We start from the raw sequence: 23,857 nt of genomic DNA on the forward strand, positions 1-23,857 counted from the left end.
ACAACTAACTATACATCTGTAATTAATTTTGGATTTCATCCCTCCAAAACCTATAATTCCTTAATTATTCCCATCTCAGTAAATGACATCTCCCACCATCCAGCAGGTCAAGCCAAAAAGCATAGATATCATCCTTGACTCCTTCCTTTTCCTCTTCCAGCAACATCCAACCTATCAATCAATCCTATCAGCCCTACTTTCAAAATATAGTCTAAGTCCTTTCACTTCTCTCCAATTCTGCTGCCACACCACCAGTCAAAATCCTCTCTCTCTTGGACCACTGAAAAGCCTCAGGACTCCTCACCCCTTCATTTTTCCCACAGCAGCCAAATTGACTCTCCTGCTTGAGATACTTCACTGTGACTTCTATTGCAAGTAAAATAAAATGACAAGTCTTTCTTCACTGTGGTCTGTGAGACCCTGCGTGATGTGGCCGTCCCTAGCCTCTCCAACTTCATCTCCCACCACTCCACCAAGTTTCCAGCCACATCCATCACTCTCATGCACCTTAAACATATCAAGTTGGTTCTCCCTCCATCCTTTATTCATGTTTCCTCTGAATCCTAGGTTTCTAAACAACTGGCTTTGTTCTCTCACCTCAAATGTCACCTTCTCAGAGCAGCCTTCTCTAACCAAGTAGATTGTCACTCTCCATTCCATGATCCTATTTCCTGCCAAACAGCCTCATCTGCAGTGTCGATCTTTATTCCTTCCTCAGAATACTGTCTTTCTCTAGTAAAATGCAAACTCTGGGAGGACAGGGAGCTTGACCAGCTTTTTACCTGTGTATCCCTGGCACCAGGAACATCAAGAGACACCCAATAAATATTTTTCAAATGAATGAATGAACAGTATTTGATCCAATTCAAATGACACCCTTCCAAAAGAATTCCTGGCTGATATCAGGAATCCTCTTCTGATGGACATAATGAAGAAACAGTTTTAAATATGTGCCAAGCACTCAGTGAAGTGATGGGAGTACAGAGACGAAAAGAGATTTTTTTTTTCTTTTTTCTCCTTGGCGGTACACGGGATCAAATCAAGTAAATTATTTCCATGACTATGTGATGTCTGTCTTGTGCTTTGTGCTTTTTAGCTGTCAGTTATTATTACAATATAATGTCCCTCATATGGTAGGTATCTAAGGTATGAAAGTCACCAAATCCAGTCTAGCATTCAATCAGAACAGTGGTCTATAAAAATATGTGTGTATAATAAAATACAGTTTAAAAAAATTTAATAACTTACCCCTTTGCCCAATTTTCTCTCATAGGCTTTATGCCGTAGTCCTAATCCCAATAACCCCACACCAACAAGCAGCCACAAAACTAAACAGGAAGAAGAAATATTTAGAAGAAATTAAACTTGCTTTTTAAATAATTTTTTTCAAAATTATTAAATCTATTCGTCAATCAGTTTGTGTGAACGTCTAACTCTTGGGTTAATTTTCATGTGTAACATGCATACATAACTCATACTTTAAACTCAGGTTTCAAGAATATTCCCTAAACATGTTCCAAGGGCCATGAACTTAAAGTAAAAATAAATTACAAAACAGACAAGAAAACAATTCTCTGTGAGCAGGAATCATCAGGAAAAGACATCCTGCAGAATTAAGCCCATAGAAACTTTAGATATTGGAATTTTCAAAATCAGAATATAAAGCTAAGCATGGTGGTGCATGCCTATAATCCAAGTTACTTGGAAGGCTGAGGCAAGAGGATCACAAGTTCAAAGCCTGCCTGGACTACACCATAAGACCCTGTGTCAAAAAAATCAAAATATAAAATAAGTATGCTATCATGTTTAGAAAAATAAAAAAGGATGCCAGGTGTTGTGGATCACACCTGTAATCTTAACTCAGGAGGTGGAGGTAGGAGGATTGTGAGTTTAAAGTCAGCCTAGGCTACACAGAGAGACACTATCCCAAAAATAAACAAAACAAAAACCCTTAAATTATTGGGCTGGGGATATGGAAAAGAAAAAGAAAAGAAAAGGAAGGGAACAAGGAGAGGGGGAAGAAGGAAGAGGGAAGGGAAGGGAAATGAAGGGAAGAAATGGGAAGGGAAGGAATGGGAAGGGAAGAAGATGGCATTCAAAAGCATGAAAGGAATGTGAGATAAAATTAAGCCATCAGAGAACTATATAAAGAAACCAAATAGACTTTTAGAAATAAAAATATATAATTATAACCAAGATCAGAAATTCAATGTACAAGATAAAAGGCAAACAGAAACAGTCGAATAGATAATTTCAATGCAAAAGACAGCACAAAAACAGGTAGAAAAGCCGAGCACCCACACCTGTAATCCTAGTTACTCAGGAAGCAGAGCTCAGAGGGATCACAGTTCAAAGCCAGCCTTGGGCAAATAGTTCATGAGACCCTACTTGAAAAAACTTATCACAAAAAAAGAGCTGGTGGAGTGACTCAAGAGGTAGAATGCAAGGCCCTGAGTTCAAACCCCAGTACTGAAAAAAAAATCAGAAGGTATAATTTCCAAACTAAAAGAGAAGTAGAAAGGAAAGGTGTAAAAAATAAAATTAAAAAAAAAGAGGGACGGGTGGAGTAGCTCAACTGGTAGAGCACCTGCCTAGCAAGCGTGAGCATAAGGCCCTGAGTTCAAACCCCAGCACCATAAAAAAAGAAAAAGAAAGAATAAGAAAAGAAAGAGAAAGAAAACCTAATCAATGCAAACAGAACCAAGAAAGGAAAAGTAGAAAATGAAAAAGCAAAGTACAATGATAGAAATAGCTCCAATACCCCAGTAATTACTCTAAAAGTAAATTAAACTCTTAAGTTAAAAGACAAAGTTTGATTCTGGAACAGACAAAGCAATGAAAAGTAAAAAGATCAGGGATTGCAAGGGGCCTGGAATGGGGAGGGTAGGGTCAAAGGTAGAGCATGGGATGGAGAGGAGTGTTTAAGGCACCAAAACTATTCTGAATAATATCCGAATAGATACACATTTCAAAACCTATAGAATGAAGAACACCAAGAGTAAAGTGATGGACTTTGGGTGCTAGTGATGTTTCAATGTAGGTATATTGATTATAACTGTATCACTCTAGCTAGTAATTTTGACAGTGGGAATGACTCATGTATGTGGGGACAGAAAGTACATAGCAAATTTCTACCTTTCATTCAATTTTGCTGTGAACCCAAAACTGCTCTAAAAAAAAGTCTATGTTTTTTAAACTGTAAATAAGCTTTTCCAAATGCCTCAATTGCTGAATGAATTAAAGAACTATGGTTCTTAACTACAATAAAATGTCAGTATTAAAAACAAGCAAACAAAAACTGCTAGATCCTAGTTGTAAGGAGATATACCAAAACAGAAGGTCATGCACACACACAAGAAAATTCATCTTCCCTAAACTTAAATATGATCTTTTCACGTTATGATGAAACATATATGATGTTTTTTTAGGTTATGGTCTTACTGCTTTGTGCATGTCTTTTAGAAACATTTTGAAAATCTACCTAGTTTCTCAGTTGTCATCTAAGTCTTTATACTATAGGATTTTGTCTCCTTTGAGGGTAGACACCATTGCTTACATGTCTTTGTATCCTAAATAACAATTACTTAATTGGCACATGGCATACATTCAATAAATATTTTTATTTATTCAGCCCATTTTAAATGAGTCACATATTATAGGGCAAACTAATTTCATATTTGAGCCTCTAGTTTATCCACATACCAAATGTTGGCATAGCTAATCTTCAAAAAAAAGAACAAGAAGTGGAGTGTGTAGTCTCCATAGAACAAAGCATTTTAGAATTTCTACCCATTCGAACATCTTATTTTTGTTTCAAGTAAAGTAAAACTAGTTTGAAATGACACAAAAGCAGGGATTTACTTTAAAGTACTTAGACAAACCAAAATAGGGACGATAGCCGGTAGCAGCGTTAGCAAAACGTTGACAATTGTTGAAGCTGGGTGAAGGGCACAAGAGGCTCCAATGAACTCTAATTGCACATGTTTGAAAACTTAGATAGCAAACATTTTTTAAAAGAAACTAAAACTATACTTACGAAGTTTCATGTACTTTTCACTCTTTCTGAAAAGCACTTTATGACTGTTTTTTGTTTGAAGAAGAAAGTCAAGGTTTCTCCTAGGACCAGAGAGCATATTCAGTCCAATAATTAGCATCAGAATTCCTGTTAAAAGAGGAAGAAATAATATATTATAGTTTAACCCAAAAATTCTTCCAGTAGTAAATCCCAAGAGCCAAAATTTCTTTTCGATAAACACACGCAGGTTAATTCAGTTGTTGAATTAATTTATTCAGCACCTAAACAATTCCTTTAGTCATGCTTTCAATAATAAAGATGATCATAAGAAATGAGTTAGGGGTCTAGAAATCGTGTTCCAAATGAGAAGACCCCAGCCTTTCCCTGATTAGGAATGTCCTTGAATTTCCTAGTTGTTGGGTTGCTGATGGTATTTGTCACTGACTACTGCTTGTACAGGGACAATGGAGAACAAGAGAGAGGAATGCTCTGAGCTACGTAGAGACTCCATCTTTGCCACCAAAGAGCATTTACATGCCTAACTTGAGACTCACAGTGGAGCACATGTGGGTTTTTAATATGGCCGGGCTTCTGGCAGTAACTCTCTCTGGGCATAGATGCATGCCAGAACTCACAGTGTGCCAATAGGCTGGCCAATAAAGTTGAGCTAAGCTGGGATGTACTACAAAGTATTTTTCATATAACTTGCATATTTCTAAGATAATACATAAGAATATAAATAGAAATATGGCACAATATGTAAGTTAGATGTCAAGTAAAAGTTAAGCATAGGTAGAAGACTAACAGAAAAGTTATATCCAAATTTCAAACAAATAGCAAGAAAAACCTAGAAAATTTTATGCTAACTTCTGATATAATACAGGTTCTTTCCAACTTGGCTTAATTAAAAGCTTCTCTGAACAGTAGTGACATTCCTTGGGTTTTGTGACCACATCAACATAATGTCACTCTTACTTTTAAAAACTTCATGTTCAAATAATGCATGGTTTCTACAATCCTATATGTAGCAAGAAGGAACTCAAAAAGCTCGCCAGTCATAACATTCTAAAGAAACATGTTTCAGCACAGACTGACTCTTACTTTCATTCGTTTTCTTCACCTGGCAGATCCCTAAGCAAGCTGGAGTAAGAAAAAAGTAGGGCATTGGGCAGGAAAGCAGAGCAGGACAGAGCACACCCACCTGAAAGAAACCAGAAGAAATACAAAGTTCACAAAGCCAAGGTTACCGCAGAGGAAACGCAGCAATCGATATGTCTCTAACAAAGGGGGAACTTTTGCATCAACCAGGAATGTCAAATTCTCAAAGATTGTTTTTAAATCACACGTCACTTAATAATATATCTTCCAAAGCAGCCAGCCTGTCCTGACAGAGGTCTAGCTTATGGGGTAGGAAAGGGGGTATAAGGATGGCCAGAGTACCTGAGAACTGGGGTGGAACACATGTAGAAGCCACACCTCTCCCTGGAGGCACTGCCCCATGGAAGGCTCATCAATGCTTGCCTCACTTGTGCACAGTGTCCCCAATCCACTAACTGGGTTCTGGGGTCCAGGGAAGCCAGGTGTTTTGGCATTTCACCACTTGGCACTGTGCCAGAAATACAGTGGCACAGTGAACAAATGGAATAGTAAAATCATGGACAAACAAGAACTGGGTGCCCTGTTAGCATTATGTCACCTCCTCATTTTCTAAGATTTTGTTGTGGAAGTATGTGAGAGGTTTTCCTTAAACCTTAAAATGATTAGCAATATTTAATTTGTGTATCCCTGGTTATGTATCAGTGGTTTCATTACTGATAAAAGATAATTTCTAAAAGATTAAACAGAGGTAAGTCTGTGAGACTTTAAGTTTGGTCAGTTTACAGCTGCTAAAATGGAAAATGTATTTATTCCATGATTTAGGAATTTATCATTTACACTAAAATGCATATAAATACATTGTATACTTTACTGGTAAAATGTGGTAAATACAGATCATCGATATAATTCAGGGAAACCCCAAAACTCACAAGCCCATGATTAAAGTGGCTGTGTATGGTGGGTCACACCTTTTCCTAACACATCACATGACACAAGTGTTGCACAGTTTACACCTTATTCTGGATGAAACATTTTTCACAACTAATTCATTTGAAAGGCTTTTGGAGTAATAAATTTTACTAAAATGCATTGATGAATTAAGAAATATGTTTTTAATTATAACGTAGACATTCTTCCACATTTTTTTCTTTACCAAGAGAGTCCATTTTACTAAGAAGGCAAGGTCATCCTATTTATTTCCACCAGTCACATAAAGGGCTGAATCCTGTCCAGTCTCAGGGATATTTTTGAGCACTTTCTTTAATGCAGACCATTTAAATGTACTCACCCAAAAGCACATCAGATCTTTCTCTTGCATAGACACCTCCTGGGACAAACTTAAAAGCTGTACACCATGCACAGAAAAGCATTTCTAGAAGATAAACTGTCATAGCCATGGTCATGGTTTCCCCAGGGCTTGTCCCTGAACCAATCAGTTGTCCAAGCACTTGAGGCCACACAGACGCAGTGAAGATAGCCAGCACACAGCCAGATACAGCTGCTGCCCAGGTGCGCAAGTAAAGGAGACCTGCAGCCGAAGCTGCTCCTGTTTGGGAGAGAGAAAGGGGAGAAAAGAATTAGTGAGACTGAAAAGCAGTGAAGCTCATAGGATGACTTTTGGCCATTTAGAGCCAAAAGGGACCTTAAGGATGTACTGGTTCAATCTCCAGACAAAAGAGAAAACCAGTGTCTAGCAAGGTTAATGTGATTTGCTCAAGGTCCTAAGAAGGGATTCAGATAATTAGTGTTATAATCCTAGCGGCAATAAAACTGAAATTATCTGCAATGCCAAAAGTAAATTTAAACAGCTAGATACAGAACAGTGGAAAAAATGTAAGTCACTGTGGCCTCTAGAACATTTCCATTAAGGCACTTCCCAAAGTGATTTCTGACCAGCTAAATGCTGCCCCCTGTCTTATGACATGTGCACGTAAACATGTCACCAAGTTAGCACTGGTGGGCTCACTGCTCTGGCACCTCCAGAGTCAGTTCATTTGTTATCCAACAGCCTGCTAGGTGTTGGGCTGTATGTTCTGCCTGGTCCACAGAAGACACTTAAGCAATGTTGAGCTAACACCGAGGTCAAGTAACCTTCTTCCCAATTACTGTGAAACCAGCTTGGAAACATCACTCAGGTCTACCTGCCTTGGAACCATCAATATAAGCTCTTTCCATAGACAACATGGCATTTTTGAACAACTGTTGTTTAACAGGGACCCATCCTTCGCAGAATCTATAGAAGACACTTCACTGCTTGGAGCAAGAAGTCCAGAAAAGGAGGATTGGGGTCAGAAAGTGGCTCCATTCAGCTCCTTGATATCCCTTGGCTCACATTCATCAGTAAGACCCACTTGCATTGCCCTGTGGCTGTCTATTACTGTCACCTCCAACAGGAGCACTGCTCAGATGAGCCTAAGAACCAGATTCTAGGTCCTCTACAACCCATAGTGAGACCTTCAAAAGCTTACATCCTACAACAGGAATTTTCATTTTGAAATAAAATCACTGTAATTCCTAAAGTCATGCTGAAGAAAAATTTTAAAATACCAAACTATAAAGAAGCAATGAAAGGTCAGGTACCAGTGGCTCTTGCCTGTAGTCCTGGCTACTTGAGAGGCTGAGATCAGGAGGATCGAGGTTCAAGGCCAGCCCAGGCAAATAGTTCATGAGGTCCCATTTCCAAAATAACCAGAGCGAAATGACCAAAGATGTAACTCAAGCAGTAAGTGTACCTGCTTTGAAAGTGCAAAGTCTTGGGTTTAAACTCCAGTCCCACAAAGGAGGAGGAGAAGGAGGAAAGAAGAAGAGAAGGAGAAGAAGGAGGAGGATGAGAAGGAGGAAGAAGAAGAAGAAGAAGAAATAATGAAGGATTGCCTAAGACTAAGACCGACATGACCACAGGCATGTAACAATGGGGTATACTCTGAAATGCATCATTAAATGATCCCATTGTTGTGTGAACATCATAGAGTGTACTTACTCAAACCTAGATGGTGAGCACACCATCTACCTAGGCTACCAACCTTTATTACATATTACTGCACTGAACACTGTAGGCAATTGTAACACCATGGTAAGTATTTCTGTATGTAAACGTATCTAACATAGAAAATGTATGGTCAGGAAAGGTGCAATAAAAATAGTAGGTATTAGGAATTTAATAGCTCCATTATAATCTTATAGGGCCACCACTATATGCAGCCTGTCACTGACCAAAATGTCAATATGTGGTGCATGACTATATTTCTGTGTATTTCTACATAGCTTCTTCATATATACATATATACATATATATATATATATATGAATGAATGGAATTATACCACATATTAAGGCTTACATCCCATTTTTCATGTGATGTTATATTTTCTATTAACATTTTCCTAAAACATCTTTATGTATAAATAATACTCCACTGGATAAACACAGTACGTGTTATCATTTTCCTATTGTTGGCCATCTTAGGAAGTTTCCAATGTCAGGCTTTTAAAACAAAAATGCGATGAATGTCTTTCATTGTCAGCAAATCTCTTACCAGATCTTTGATTATTTCCTTAAAGCAGCTTCCTGCAGTACAGCCTCTGTCAAGGGGATAAGCACTTTAAAGTTATGACTTGTGGCCAGAAGCTGCCTTGGAAGGTGATTTCAGTCTTATCCACCTCCAGAAAACTTGGCAGAAGTCTCCACCAACCTTTGAAACCTTGCCAAAACCACTTCTTTCTAAAGCTCATTACCAAATCAGTGAGGAAAATGGAATGACATTTTAAATTGCTCTTATACGTTTATTAGTGAGATTGAATTTTCCCTGTTTTCTGGCTTACCATGACTGTTTTTTCTTTAAAAAGATCTTAAATTGATATACTAATCTGAAGATGTTAAAAATGATTTTGTTTGCTTTAATACAAAGAATTATCTGGAGGGAAAGAACATTTCTTTAAACTTCCTTTGACTATTACCGCTTTAATTTTTAATTTAGTTTTCATTTTAAAATGGGTTCTACATTTTTAATTGTATTTGTAAGCAAGTTATACATTCCAAGGCCAAAAAACAAATGGTAGAAAAGGGACCTTCTGACCTTCGTCATCCAGTAGGTGCCTTTAGGGAAGGCAACCTATGTTAGCACACGTTTCTACACCATTCCAGAGATGCTCTATGCATACAAAGAAATATATGTGCATTTGTATTGTCCTCCCTTTTTGTACATCAGTAGTAGCATATGGACATACTGTAGTCACTGTCTTTTTCACTTAACTGTATACCCTGACTGCTTCTTCTTTGTTTGAGACAGACCTTTCCAAATAATCTCCTCCAAATCTTCACATAATAAGATATCAAGCAGAATTCATGGTAATTGATATTCCAATAACATGTATAAGAACTGACATGCTAACTGGGTATGCTAAAATACACCTTTAAACCCAGGTACTCAAGAGGTGGAGATAGGAGGAGACAAGTAGAGATAGGAGATAGATAGGAGATAGAGGTGATTTGAGGCCAGCTGGAGCAAAAAGTTAGCAAGACCCTATCTCAAAAAAAAAAAAAAAAAAGCCAAGCATGGTAGTACATGCCTGTGGTCCCAGGTACTAGAGAGGCATAGGTAGGAAGACGAGGATCCTAGCCAGCCTATCTGGAGACCCTATCTGGAAAAATAAGTAAAGAAAACAAAGGGCTGGGGGTATGACTCAAGTGATAGAGTGCTTGTCTGTCAAGCATGAGGCCCTGAATTCAAAAGAAAATTTTAAAAAGAACCAATATGTTAACTTTCAACAAATCAAGGTTTTCATCGATAAAATCATATACACATGACCCAGTACACTGGGTCCCTATCAGGGCTTTCATTGTATGTTTTTCCAGTGCCTTTTTTCCAGTGTAATTTTGATTTTACTAATTTAGTTGCTATCAAATTTAAAGCCGCTCCATCTTTGCTTTTATGAAACACTTTAGTCAGTGCCATAATTAATTTCATATGAGTCCCCAGTTGGGAATGTAAACTTAAAAGCATAATAGGAAAATGTGATTCATTTTGCTGTGCTCTGTTTCATCGAGTGGTTTCCAGAGAAGAACCACAGTGAGAAGTGGGCACTGTTTCCAGATAATGAAGTGTGAGGTCTGACTTATTTCAGGCAAGCAGGAGATCAGACATGGAGATAAAGCTCATGAATTATGGCCCTGTTTCCTCTACTGCAAACAGCCTGTTGCAAGCCTTAAATCTGCCTCCCTTGAAGTCTTTGAAACTGTTACTTAATACTGCAGAGAGACAGCAAAACTAGACTCGGCTCGACACTCAAGGATATGACCTCAGTTACATGGGGAATGAACAGTAAGTTCATGGCTTTTCTGTTCTTTAACATTCTGTGCTTCTATCTTCCTTAGTTTTCTTTTTAAAATGAAGTTGCTAACTACCAGTCCAATAAACACTTTGCTTATATTTTATAAGAAAAGGCATGTTAGCTGCACATCGGTGGCTCACGCCTGTAATCCTAGCTACTCAGGAGGCAGAGATCAGGAGGACTGCAGTTCAAAGCCAGCCTGGACAACAGTTGGCAAGACTCTCTCTCAAAAAAACCCATCACAAAAAACGGCTGGTGAAGTGGCCCTGAGTTCAAATCCCAGTACTGAAAAACAGAAAGAAAGAAAGAAAGACACAGACATGTTATAAATGCTGGATAAACTTTTGGTGAATTTTTTTTCCTGTTCTAAATTGCATACAGATTAAGAAGCTATGTGTGCTCATTACAAACAGCATGAAGCAAGTTTTCTGGCCCTTTTCCTCAGGAATCTCATGAAGCCACTCTCTGATGAGAAGAAAGTTTACTCCTATATACACACCAACTTCCAGACTCCAGATTGGATGCCTGCCCCAAAACATACTAGCAAGTAACATCAGCTCGACATGACTGCAACAGTCTGCACATACAGCTGCAGAAGAAAGAGGACCTGGCCAACACCATTAATTCAGCAGCCTGTTTGGACTTCACTTACATTTCCACACAAGGCTGAAGGCACTTAGGGTGTGCAGAACCTTACTTACCATGCTTTTCTTCCTGCATCTTCTATTACTGATACACACAATCTTGCAGCATCTTAGGGCAGCACTCTAAATCACCCACTTAATTAATATGTATAGAACATCTTAATGCCAACAATGACTACTGTATAACCATTTCTGCCTTTTACAGGGAAGGAGGAGGAGTGGCATGATTCAGTTGCAAGACAACGCTACTCATATCACAAAGACTAATGGGAAAGTGAAAAGGGTGGCCTGAAGTATGACAGCCTTCATCAATATTCCTGGGATGCTAAAGGGTGTGACCAGAGAGAAATGGTCTAGGTCTTTGAAAAAACAAACAGGGATCCCAAAGATGAGTAAAAGAGTGGGGAGCAAAACCATCACATGTAGAAGAAAAAAGGAAATGTATATCATTTTGGAATCAAAAAGGGCACCCCTTAAAAACAGAGAAGCAAGGAATCTTGAACAGAGAAAGAGATCTAGCAAGCAGCAATGAACAACCTTCTAACTCCTCAGGAAAACATGCTACTTCCTCCCTGTGCTTTTGTAAGTATTTTTAAGGGAGGTATTATTACAAAAGTGTCATTAGCTGGTAGAGTGGCTCACATGGTAGAGCACCTGACTGGCAAGCATGAAGCTCTGAGTTCAAACCTCCGTCTTGCCAAAATAAATAAATAAAAGTGTCATTAGTCTGTGGGAATGGGATATCCACAGGTGAGGGAGAGTAGAAAGAAGCAGGAGTCTGGAACAGATAGTCACCATAACCTTGGTGACATCTGGGTTGTACTTGCCACAGCTGGTTGCAACAGTCTATTTGACCAGAGTACATATTTTTATGTCTGCATCTTCTTCCAGTCTAATTGCACATGCTTGCAAATAAACTGGAGAATCAAGCTCAAAGATGTCGTATTTGCAGGTAAATTCCATATACCTGTAACCCACCACATTAAACCAGAATCACGAAACCTTGAACAAGTTGAAAGCATCAATCCACTTGCCAGGCCAAGCAGAATTGCACCTCTGCAAAAACAAATAAATAAATAAAAATTAAAAACGTGCTATAAGACATAAGGTGTTATTAATAATAGCCCATTGTTCCAATGTAAAACAGAAATTTATCTCCTTCCTACAGATACATCCAAGAGATAATATGAATACGAGACAACCAATGAGCTAACAAGAGCCTGTTGGGAACCAATATTATAAAATTTAGAACATTGAAGTAATAAAAACTTTGACTTCAGACAAATGGTATGTGTAGTCTTTCAGTCAAGGTAAACACAACACTTGAGTTTTCTCAGACTCTTCAATTATAGTCCATACCAGACATGTGACATTTTAAATGACTCTGCCAAAGACCAAAGAAAAAAATCCCAGTCAATCATTCCTATGTGTAGGACTGATTCTGCTTTTATGTAGTCTCTGCTTTCCTGAGACAGAGTCAATATGATCAGTTACTGACAGGTGTGCGAGTGTGTATGTGTGTGTGTGTGTGTGTGTTTTAAACAAACTATTTCATTCTTTGGTTACTTTGGCAAAATACCCCTTTGGCAGAGGAGCACACAGAGGAAAGAATATTTTCTCATCATGGCACTGTGGTCTAGACTGTAATGGGAGGCTCTGAAGGAATGGCTGGACTTTCCCTGACACCAAGAAGGCTCAGGGTGGAGATTCCTTGTGGTGCCCATACAGGAACTCAGTAAGTTCTTAGGCACGACCCTCAGTACCCCTCATGTCCCTTCCCACAATTCCCCAGCCCAGACAAACACCCTTCTGCCTCTCATCTCCAGAGGTCATAGTAATTTCAGACATCTTCTCTGATATGGAGGGTGAATGGATGTGAAACGTCCAGGTAGCTCAGATCTGGCTGTCCCACAAACAAGAAGTTTCTTCCTCCAGCCAGATCTGCCAGTTTCTTAATTGCTTTTGAACCCAAACTCACCCAAATGGGTTAGGATCTGGCCCTGGATGAGGGTGACCACTCACTGCCCATCTGGAAACAAGAGAGACCTCTCCAAAGATCCAGTGGGTGAGGAACATAAGACTCCCAAAGGCAGCTCCCGCCAGTAGTCGTCTAGGTCTACTGGTTGTGGCCTTGGCTGTCTCGCTGCTCTTCCTCTGTTCAGGTTCAGTGCAGTCACCATCTAGAATCAGAGGTAGGGAGAGTTTCGTGGAAATGTGCTGTGTCTACTCATCAGACTTAGCAGTAGGACCTGACACCTGGATTCAAGGAGCTTCCTGAAGAAGGGGAGATGAGATGTGCAACTCTGATAGAGCCGAATGTGTCCACTGCTATGTGAGAGAGATGATTTCTGGCAGGCTAGGTAAGGAATGGTTTAAGGGAAAGCAAAGATTTTGGAATCTGACAAGTTAAAAAAAAAGCAGAAAACTGCTAAATTCATGTGAAGTTAACAGAATGAACAAAAATATATGCTCAAGAAGTGAATGACACGTTCGGGAACAAATGTTATCTGATTTGAATAGAACATTTCTGTATGCCAGACAGCTAAAAAAAAAAAGCTTGCCTAGCAAGTGTGATGCCCTGAGTTCAAGTCCCAGTACTGCAAAAGAGTAGGGGTTTTTTTGAACCCTCTGTACACCCAGAGTAATAACTCCTTGATCCAGCCCTTTCTACCAACTCACTTACTTTTCACCACCTTATGAGGTATACTCTACTAATAAACCCACTTTACAGATTAGAAAACAGGCCCAGGGAGAGCCATTGATTTGTCCAAGATCACACAGCTAACAAAGAGAAACTGAGACACTGGGATTGGAGGTTAAGTGGTATGGCTCCTTAACTGCCCCACAATTCATGGGGCAATTCATGCTACTGTTAGGCCAAGAAGCTCCTTCATTACAGCAATGACTTCACACACAAAAATGTAGCCACTGCAGAAAATGGCAGCAGGAGAATTTCTTTGTAGGAACACAGACAGCCTGTTAGGCAACTGCTTTGCCACACTGGGAAGGCCTCTGCAGGACAGAAGAAAGCTCTTGGGTCTGCTTGGGGGCGGGGAGGCAGTTTGGCAGTCTGATGTCATAAGGAGAAAGAAAATGATATCAGAGGAAGGATCAGAGTGGAAAGCTATGGGAATGGGGATGGGTGGAGATGTAGAGAAGATAGAAGGAGATCAGGGGCCTAAGCAGAGTCTTTAGAAAAAAAAGAGGTATCTAAGTTGAATTTGCCCAATAAGATGCAGTGAACTACAGCAGGTGACTCAACCCACCAGGACCCAACAAATCTTCAAATAAATGACCAAAAACACCTGCTGTGCTCAGACACCCAGGGGAAGCAGGGGAAGAGCCTGAATTGTGGAAATGGGAGCATAGGACAGAAACAGAGGAAGAGACTGACAGCCAGCAACTGGGTCACATAAATTTAAAACAGAGCCAAGAAAGGAGAAAACAGAAGTCAGGAAATGCAAACAATACCTGAAGTCCACATCATTATCAGACTATACTGAGACAGGTGCTACCAAGTGTGCATGCCTATGTGGGAGTGTTTTATAAAACATAAAACTGTAACAGGGGACTGGACTGAGCACCAAACGTTCTAATGTTAAGATCACATGACTCCTTTTCTCACTTAATCTCCCAATTGTTGTTGCCCCTGTTTCAAGCCAAAATTGGAGCCATGGGGGAGAGGGGATTATACAAGCACTTTTTAGTTTGTGCTGAACAAATAGGCTCTCCTCTTCCGTTAATCTGTGTGATTTGTCCTTGCATTTATAAGCGAACAGTGAGTGACTCACTGAGTTACACACAAAGCCAGGAGAAAGTTGATTCGATCCCAGGAACACTTCTCCCTTCCTTTTAGAAGAAGCTCAAGTTGGCATGTGAAGCAAGCACCCATGCTAGGCTTGTTTATGTATCTGAGATGTCAGCTCCTGTGAGAGAGGCAGCTTGAAAAGTGGTGCACATGTGAAAAGATTTCCTCTCTTTTCAAGCTTCAGATTTGGAGCTTTGGATCCCTGGGTATAACTTTGGCAGTTGCCACAGCTGGATCCCTGTAACTCTCTAGTCTCATAGTTGTACCAGGGTCAGTGTGAGGTGGAGGATGGAGGATCCCATGCTGAGGGGCGGGGCCAGGTCCAAAGGAAGAAGGAGGAAGACAGAGCTGAAACCCATGAGCTGCAAGTGTGAGGACTGGTTCTAGTCTCCCACTGACACAGTGGTACAGGCCACACTAGCAAGGAACAGATGTCCTCTGCTTAGATAACAGCTCACTGGCTATCAGTTACTATTTCAGAAGAGGGACAAGCTGAAATGGAGATACAGTGTAGAAAAACTATTTTTATTAATTTCCAGGTATTGTACATTCATATAGAAAAGGTAAACTCTGCAGGAGAGAGACAATGCCTAAATGAGCTGGACACCCACTTACCTGTGCCAATGCGATCAAGTGTGGCTATGGTACTTAATGTCAGTATCACTCTGTTGGACATCTGATAACTCCAGATTGGGTTGAGTGAAGTGTACCAGATGCGGAGGACAAGAAGAAGAATCTGTCCTAAAATGAATCCCCAGATTCTGAGGTACCTGCCAGTGCAAAATTGTTGTTGAAGACTTTTTATATGGATTTGATATGCTTTACCTGTTGTGAGTTTCAGTTTCATAGAATGAGTACCTGAAATTGTCTTGTTGGTAATTTGCAACTGTGTATTTCATTTAGCCCTACCCCATTACCTATCTAACCCAGACAACGTGTAATAATTCTTTAACTCAAAACATTATTAGGGCTGGAGGGTGTAGCTTGATGGTAGAGTGTGTGCTTAGCATGTGCAAGGCCTGGGTTCAATCCCCGGCACTATATATAGATGAGAGAGAGAGAGAAAGAAAGAGAGAGAGAGATATGCCAAGTATTCATTCACATCCTAGTTTAGTGAAAAGAAAAAGAAAACTTCTTTTTCTACCAGGTCATATGGAAGGTAAAAACTGTATCTAGCAAAACCCAGCCCCTAGTTTCTCTTTGGAAATTGACAATATCTGTTTGTCCACAGGTGTATAAGATATGAATCATACCTTTGCAAGCCACTTCCTGACCACCATGTCACGGCTTGCACTATCAGCGAGGAAGACACACCAAGCGCAAGGACCAACAGTCGAAGTTTGGCATTTGGTGCCTCGAAGGAGGCTATGCCGCCTGCAAGCAGAGCAAGGAGAGCTGAGCATTTCTGGCAAGCATGCATTAGTCCACAATGTGTGCATCTGATAAAGGTTGTGCTTGGCACCATCTTTCTACTCGAGAAGAGAAGAGTTAATATCTAACTACCTGCACATCTTTTAAACTTTTATTTAAATGTAACTCACATACCGTAAAAGTTACCATGTTGAAAGTATACAACTCCATGGTTTATTAGTGTATCTACAAAGCTGTACAACTATCACCACTGTCTAATTCCAGAACATTCTTATCACCCCAAAAAGTAAATCCCAGATCCATTTCATCCATATGCAGCATGTATCAGTCCTTCCCTCCATTCATTCATTCTATTCGTTGTATTCACCCGTCATTCTTCTATTACTTTAGATACCATTTCATTCCATGGATACATATTGCATCTTGTTTACCCATTCATCAGTGGATAGGCGTTTGCTTGCTTCCTTTCCTTGGCCCTCATAAATAATGCTACTATGAACATTTGTGTACAAGTTTCTGTAGAAACCCATGTTTTCATTTTGCTTGGGTCTGCACCAAGGAGTGAGCTCTTGGGTCATATGAGAACTGTTTACCATATTGACGAACTGCCAAATGGTTTCCCAAAGCAGTTTGCCATTTTACATCTCCTACATTTCCACCAGCAATGTGTGAAGGTTCCAACTTCCCCACATCCTTGTCAGTGCGTGGTATTATCTGTCTTTTTTATTATAGCCATCCTAGTGAGTTAAATATTTATGGGCGAAAATAATTTAAATTGATGAATATAAAGCAGTTTCACAGCTAATTACATGGTAATTGACCTAAGATACCAGAGGTGAGTCAGCACTCAGGCCTCTGTAGTTATATAAAAACCCCTTAGCTCTTTTTAAAAACAAAGTTGTGTCCTATCATTAAGAAGCATTTGAAGGGTGTTGCAAGGCGACACCATGGCTGACTGCAACCTCTGCATAGCATCACCTATGCTCAGCGGCCACCTGGAAGAGTGCTCGCCAGAGACTGGCCTCTCCATTCTTTATCCTCAACTCAGAGCAACTTTCCCTACCTCCTCTTCTTTCCCAAGGGCAGTTCTACTTCTGCTCAAGCAGATAAGTTCTCATGGAGGAAGTTGGCAAAAGGGCACCAGAAAGCTCACAATCAAATACCTTCCCTACCCCAAACTTATGGAATATTACATCCCTTATAGCCACTGTCGCTGACAAAGCTGAACTTAAATGATGAAAAATGCTCCCAGTAACTGCTACTGGGAGGCTCTGTAGGGGAGGCCGGCACAGGCAGCCCTGTGCAAAGATGAGGAACAGTGCCTCAGTTTGGGGTAAAAAGCTTCATTTTTATGATTTCCGGAGCTGAAAATTTCTTGATTGTTTGGTGTACCTTTCAACACCTCTGGATGCCATCTTTAGAAAGCGCACCATTTCCAGGAGTCCTTCTTCCCACCGTCCTTTCTGAGCATGAGCTGTTTTAAAAACAAGAGCTCCCTATCTCCATGGGACCCACAGGACTCCCTCCACCTACTATATTCTGCCTTTCTCAGGAACCAACGGACAGAAAAGCAGACTGCAATTTCCTAGTGATTCCTGGCGTTGCTTCTGAAAAAGTCAATTGACTACATCCAGACAGAAGAGGTGTGATTGTGGTCATGAACAGAGAAACCTACTGCATCACAGCAGAAGGGCAAAAATCCAGCCTTTTCACCTATGGATCCAAGTAGTCTGTTGTCTGGCATTTTTCCTTTTTAAAATCTCATTTCCTTACTTTTTTGCTATTAGTACTTCCCCAAGGTTTCTCACTCTTTATTAGTATGAAAAATCTCAATTGTTTGTGATAGCAAAGTATACATTTATATTTTTATTATCTTTCACAATGTAATAAATTCAAATCCAGAATTCAAAGGTGCAAAAGTTATACATTGCAAAGTTTCCCCTCCAGACCTCTTCAGGCACCACATTCTCTACCCTAGCAGCAATGCTACCAATTTTTGAAGTCCTCTTAGAGATATTTAAGTACGTTCAACCAAATACTAACTATATTTTCACCTAAACTTTTTTCTATAAAGGTTGGCATTCTGTATGCACTATTTAATACAAGCTTTTTCCCAAAATATATTTTGAGGAACATTTCTTTTCATGATGTTAATAATATTCTCTTTTTTATAGCTGCATGGTATTCTATAATATTCCAAATTTCATTACCTCAATTTATTTAACCTATTTCTTAGAAATGACATTTGGGTTATTTCCAACCTTGCCATTGTAAATATCTCTGCAATGATAAATAATCTCATATGCTTACCATTTTGCATGTATGTGAATATATCTGTAGGTTGTATTTCTAGAAGTGGAACCCTGGGTGAAAAACTATGGACAGATTTGTGATTTGCATAAATACTACTAACCTGCCCTCCACAGAGGTTGGGCCAATTTACATGCCCACCAGCAATGAATATTCATTTCCTACCCTTACAACAGTGTTGACACTTTTTTCTACCCATTTATGACAATATAGATAGATGTGTGTATAATTTATATTCTGTACTTTTATCATATTTTAAGAACTAATTCTATTTCCTTTCCAGTTACCAACCATCTCTTTTCCCCTTTCTATTATTGGTTTGTAGGAACTCTCTATTATGGAAATTAGCCCTTTGAGTAAGAGTTGGGAGTAATTTTCCCATTTGATGATTGCTGTGTTGTTTTGTGCATAATTTTCATATTTGTCATGCAATATTATTTAACAAACTTTTAATGGCTTCTAAGTAGTGTGTCATAGTTGGAAAGAAAAACACAACATCCTCAAGGGTACTTTCCCCTCTTCATTTCACTGATTTATGTGCCTTTCCAACCTGGCATAAATATTAGAAATATAAGACATACAAAACGCTCAGTCTACTCTTGCAATTCTATTAAAACTTTTCTAAGGAAGTAGTAAGGACATCATTGATTTTTGAAATTTGATCATTTCATATGCAATGAACAGTCATTTTATTTGATTTTTAACTAAAAAGAAAAATCTTAGCAAAACACTGAGATCTTACCGATAGTAACGATCCGCAGCAGAGTCAGCACCCACTTCTTCTTAACCAGTTTCCGGAAAGGAGTAATTGTGAGGAGTGCCGGAGAAAGAAAGGCTATACCAAAACCTTCCTGCCCAGTGAGCGCCAGTGTTTGCAGGGGAAAGTAATAGATCATGGGGCCCAGCCCATGGTAGAGAGACCAAGAAACATAGCCTAGAAGAAACGTTTAGAGAGAGAATGTGACTTTGCTGTTTTTCTAACAGCAGTCCTGCCACTCCACTCCCACCTCCAGTTTCCTGCCTCCAGCTTTAACCGGGTGACAGTAACAGAATTCTTCTCCCTGCCCATCAGCCTCTCCTCCCTCTCCCCTCAATCATGCCAGGTGCCTGCAGTCAGTTCTCTTCATCAGAATCATCTGAGTTGAAACTACCTAAGTTGACCCTTAGGTATGCAATAAGAAGTACCACGAAAGTCAAAATGAGCAAAAATATCAGGACTCCCACTGTTCACCACAAACTGCACCCAGAAGTCCTTTAGTAAATCAACATGAACTTTTTTGTAACTAAACCATGTTCAACCCAGCCTTTAGGGGGCAGAGTAGAGGAACACCAGATGTGAAGTCAGCGGCACCTCTGCCGGCAGCTCTGTGATCTTGGGCAACAGTGATGATTAAGGCTCCTAGGCATTCCCACAAGTGCTAAGCTCCGCCGACCACTAACACAGTCGGACTCTTACTCCTCAAACAACCCCATGTCCTAGGAGGTCAATACTCTTTCAAGTGCGCCTTACAAATGCAAAAACTAAACAAGAACAAAACAACAGACAAAATACTGACACTCAGACAACTGAAGTAATTGCCTAAGCTGCGCAAGTAGCAGATAGCACCGTGAACTTAAATCCAAGCACTCTGCGAGTGGAACCTTTCTCTCAAGTTCCTTCTCAACCTCCTTTTGTTAGTCAGCAAAACATGGCTTTCAACCAACCTCAGAATTGTTAGGAGGACTGCATGAGATCAAATACATCTGGTTAGGAGCTGGCATGGGAGAAACTTAATATTAGTCACTTCTCATCTCCCAACTTGTAAAATACAAGTTGGCTCTCCTGAGCAGTACCTGCTTCCAGAAACTAAATTCTCAGAAGAACGCTGTCCCAAGCCACAAGGATGTGTGTTACCTGAAAAAGCGTGGGATTCTAGCGACTTCCCAAACGTTCATCTGGTAACTCTGATTTTAATCATACAGAATCCATCAGAATTACAATAAATAAATCCTAGGTACTTTTTGCAAAGCTGCTAAGTAAGCACAAGAAACTAGAGTCAGATACTTTTTTGCCAAAGCCCAAATGTGCCACCGCCACCAAGGCCACTGATGCCGTGTCAAGGCCAAGGACAGAAGTTACCACCAGATAGGTGCTCACGCACTGCCCCTGGGGAAAACAGGTGTCCCTTTCTTAGGAACAGTCAAGTTCAAGTTCAGTACTGAATTGTGTTGAGTTAAACTTAAAGGTCACGGGTGGGGCTGCGGGGACTGCACCGACCGCGCGGATTCAAGGTCGACCCACGGACACCTCGCAATCCCAGCGCGGCGTGGGAGCTCCGGAAGCTCGGTCTCCCGCTGGAGCGTCGCCGAATCCGCGGCTCCCGAACCTCAGTCTAGGTCTTGTCTCTTATTCCCTTCCGTAGCTAAAGTTCCCAGGGGACGATAAGCATCTCCATTCTGGGCAGCGAGCGCGCTATTCCCCTTCTCGGAGCTCAGCCAACCTGGTGGGGCGCCGCGTTCCGGAGAAGGCTGGGGAGGGGGGGAGTCTGGCACCTTCTACCACGCGGCGAGGGCAGCCTCGACTTACCCAGGAGGGTCTCCAGGAGGATTTCTCTCCATAGCGAGGGCATCACTGCGGCGCAGAGCGGCACGCTAGCGATGCGCTCCCGGCGGGCCACCGCGTCTCCTATCCTAGTCAACCGCCAGCCCGCTTGTGTGCCGGTCGCCGGCCGGCACGCGGAGCCGAGGAGGGGTGGGGCCCGGCCCGCCAGTCCCTTCCCCACCACACCCAGTCCAGCCTGACCCCGCCCGATGTCACCTGTGCGCACTGCGCCACTGCGGGAGCCTTTAGTCCAGCGCTGCAGCCTCTGCCGCGCTGCTTCAGGGGACACGCGTCCCCTGCGCGGAGACTTGCGGGTTGGAAACCAGCCATCCGGCCAAAAGCAGGTTGCCTTGCCCCTGGTGCGGCAGCCCCGAGGATGGAGCGCTGCCAGCGCCCGGAAGAAAGGGACGGATTCCAGATCAGTGGTGCCCTGGATTGAACGAGGCCCAGAGGGCCGAGAGGAAGGCAGGAAACCCTGATGTGGCAGCCTGAGCTGGAGAAGGACGCGGGAAAGACGCGCCCCGGAGCTCTGGGCCCTTCATTCGCCACTTAGTGCGAACCTTACCTTGGCGTTCCTCAGGTCAAGGCACGAGTGCTCAGGGCGAGAGCCACCCGACTGCGCTTTTTCTCAACTTTGGTAATAAAACACACACAATTTGTCCGTTGCTTTCTGGAAAGGTGGCTAGAAATTCTAGTAGTTGCAGGATTTTCTAAGGTTTTTAGAGACCTTGCAACATTTGACCGGGAAAGAGAAAACTGACTTGGGGTGGAAATTTTGACCTTCCCAGCTTCAGAATAACGATATTTGAGTGTCCATTCCTATAAAAGTGGAAGATGTTTTTATTACTTCCGGTTATTTCTCCTTCAAATATTATCACATCCCAGGATGTCTTGAACTTTTTTTTAGCACTTCCTCAAAGCAATTGTTTTTTAACTCACTTTAATCTTTTAAAAGAGTTTATCGTTTATCACTTCTGGAAAGTTCGATCTGAAATTATACAGTGATGTGGTGACCAAAGGTACAAAATTGCTTAAAAGTAACCATTGCTATTAAGTCCATAACAGATTTGAGCAGAGTTCCTAATCACTTACTTACTCCTACTCAGTCATAAAGATAGCTGTATAAATCAATGGAGTAGAATGGAACAGTCCAGAAACCAGCCTTCCCATCTAGGGTCAATTGACTTTGCCAGGACAGTCACGTGGGAGAAAGAAATCCCTATCTCACACCACATTGGAAAACCAATTTAAAATGTAAAAGATCAAACTATGAAACCGTTAGGAAAAAAACATAGCAGTAGATCTTCATGATTTTGAGTCAGACAATGGGTTCTCAGATGCAACACCAATAGCACAAGTAACAAAAGAAATAATAGATAAGTTGGACCTCAACAGAAGTTAAAAGCTATTAGCCTGGTGCAGCAGTGAGCACTGTAGTCCCAGCTACAGAGGGGACTGAAAAGGAGAATCATTGCCTTGGGGTTTGAGGCCAGCCTTGGAAACAGTCAGACCTCATCTCAAAAAAAACCAATATTTTTGCTTCAAAAGTCTCCATCAAAAAACATGGAGAAAAAGATTGAGTGTAACACAGCAGTGCCTCGGGCCCTGGGTTCAATCCCCAGCGTACACAAAAAGAGTGAAAAGGTAATGTACAGAATGGGAAGAAATATTTTTAAATCGTACATCTGTTCTAGCACATCTACTTCCAGGGGGGCTTTCTCTGCATTCCTCCTTTGGTCTATTGAAAAATGTCTCCCAGTGTGCAGAAGTCCCTGGGCTATACCATGAAAATTAATGATGCAATTTTAGAAAAGCTCTTGGTATCAATTGCCTTTTTAGCAAGAAAACAAAGTGGGAGGATTAGAAGATCCATTCATCCTTCTAGTCTTGACTTCTTAGCATTCTGCACATATCCAAAGGTCTCTTAGGAAACATTCTCGCTATCAGGCACTATTTTTCCTCAAGTATACAATTTTATCAATTTGTAGACACCTCAAATCACACTGTGAAGTAACTGTCAATGAACCTCTCCTCTATTATAGACTGTAAAATTTCAGGCCATGGAAAGCACTATATTGCTCTCTCTCCCCTCAGCACCTGGCCGACATCGATGGCCGTAGCGCTCTTCCCTGCTGCTCTCAGAACTGGCCTCAAGATCCTTCTCAGAGCTAATGATAAGATAAACCAAATGGTACATATCTATGTAATGGAAAATTATTTACTCATACAAAGAAATGAAGTACATGCTACAACAAGGATGAATCTGGAAGATATTATGCTAAGAAGCCAGACAGGACAGGTCACATAGTTACTGTATGAGTCTGTCTATGTGAAATGTCCAGAACAGAGAAATCCATAGACAGAAAGCGCATTGGTGATAGTGGATAAGGCTTTTCTCTTTTGAGGGGATGTTGGGGGATGAAATACCCTAGAATTAGATCATGGTGATAGATGCATAGCCCTGTGAAGATAGGGAGGCCATTTGACTGTACACTTTTAAAGGTACAATAAAAAAAAATAGGACATCTAGGGTCCAGAATATATTACAGCTCATTAATGAAAAAATAAATAACCCAATTTAAAAGTGAACCGTTAAAGACCCTTCTCCCCACCCCCCAAAAAAAGACATTTACATAGCCAAGGCGCACAGGAAAAGATGTTAAGCAACATTTCATTGTGGAAATGCAAATCAAAACCACA

At 40.9% G+C, this 23,857-nt stretch overlaps 1 protein-coding gene across 3 annotated transcripts in view; it reads right to left on the minus strand.

Moving 5' to 3' along the window:
* Positions 1-23,857, minus strand: part of Cwh43 (cell wall biogenesis 43 C-terminal homolog) — a 65,335-nt gene that overhangs the window by 34,133 nt on the left and 7,345 nt on the right. The window contains exons 1-9 of one of the 3 annotated variants that reach the window (XM_074042282.1): positions 21,374-21,740; positions 19,319-19,510; positions 16,149-16,269; positions 15,511-15,665; positions 13,066-13,267; positions 12,055-12,143; positions 6,402-6,659; positions 4,037-4,162; positions 1,249-1,328 (exon numbers count right to left, since the gene is read on the minus strand). In XM_074042282.1, the coding sequence (XP_073898383.1) occupies positions 1,249-1,328; positions 4,037-4,162; positions 6,402-6,659; positions 12,055-12,143; positions 13,066-13,267; positions 15,511-15,665; positions 16,149-16,269; positions 19,319-19,472 (1,185 nt within the window). In that variant the 5' untranslated portion in view covers positions 19,473-19,510; positions 21,374-21,740. Of the gene's footprint in view, positions 1-1,248; positions 1,329-4,036; positions 4,163-6,401; positions 6,660-12,054; positions 12,144-13,065; positions 13,268-15,510; positions 15,666-16,148; positions 16,270-19,318; positions 19,511-21,142; positions 21,301-21,373; positions 21,741-23,857 lie in introns of those variants that run through there. The other 2 variants (XM_020158422.2, XM_074042281.1) reach the window with 2 other exon arrangements.

The sequence above is a fragment of the Castor canadensis genome, chromosome 9, assembly GCF_047511655.1.
Source record: "Castor canadensis chromosome 9, mCasCan1.hap1v2, whole genome shotgun sequence".
NCBI classification, from domain to species: domain Eukaryota; kingdom Metazoa; phylum Chordata; class Mammalia; order Rodentia; family Castoridae; genus Castor; species Castor canadensis.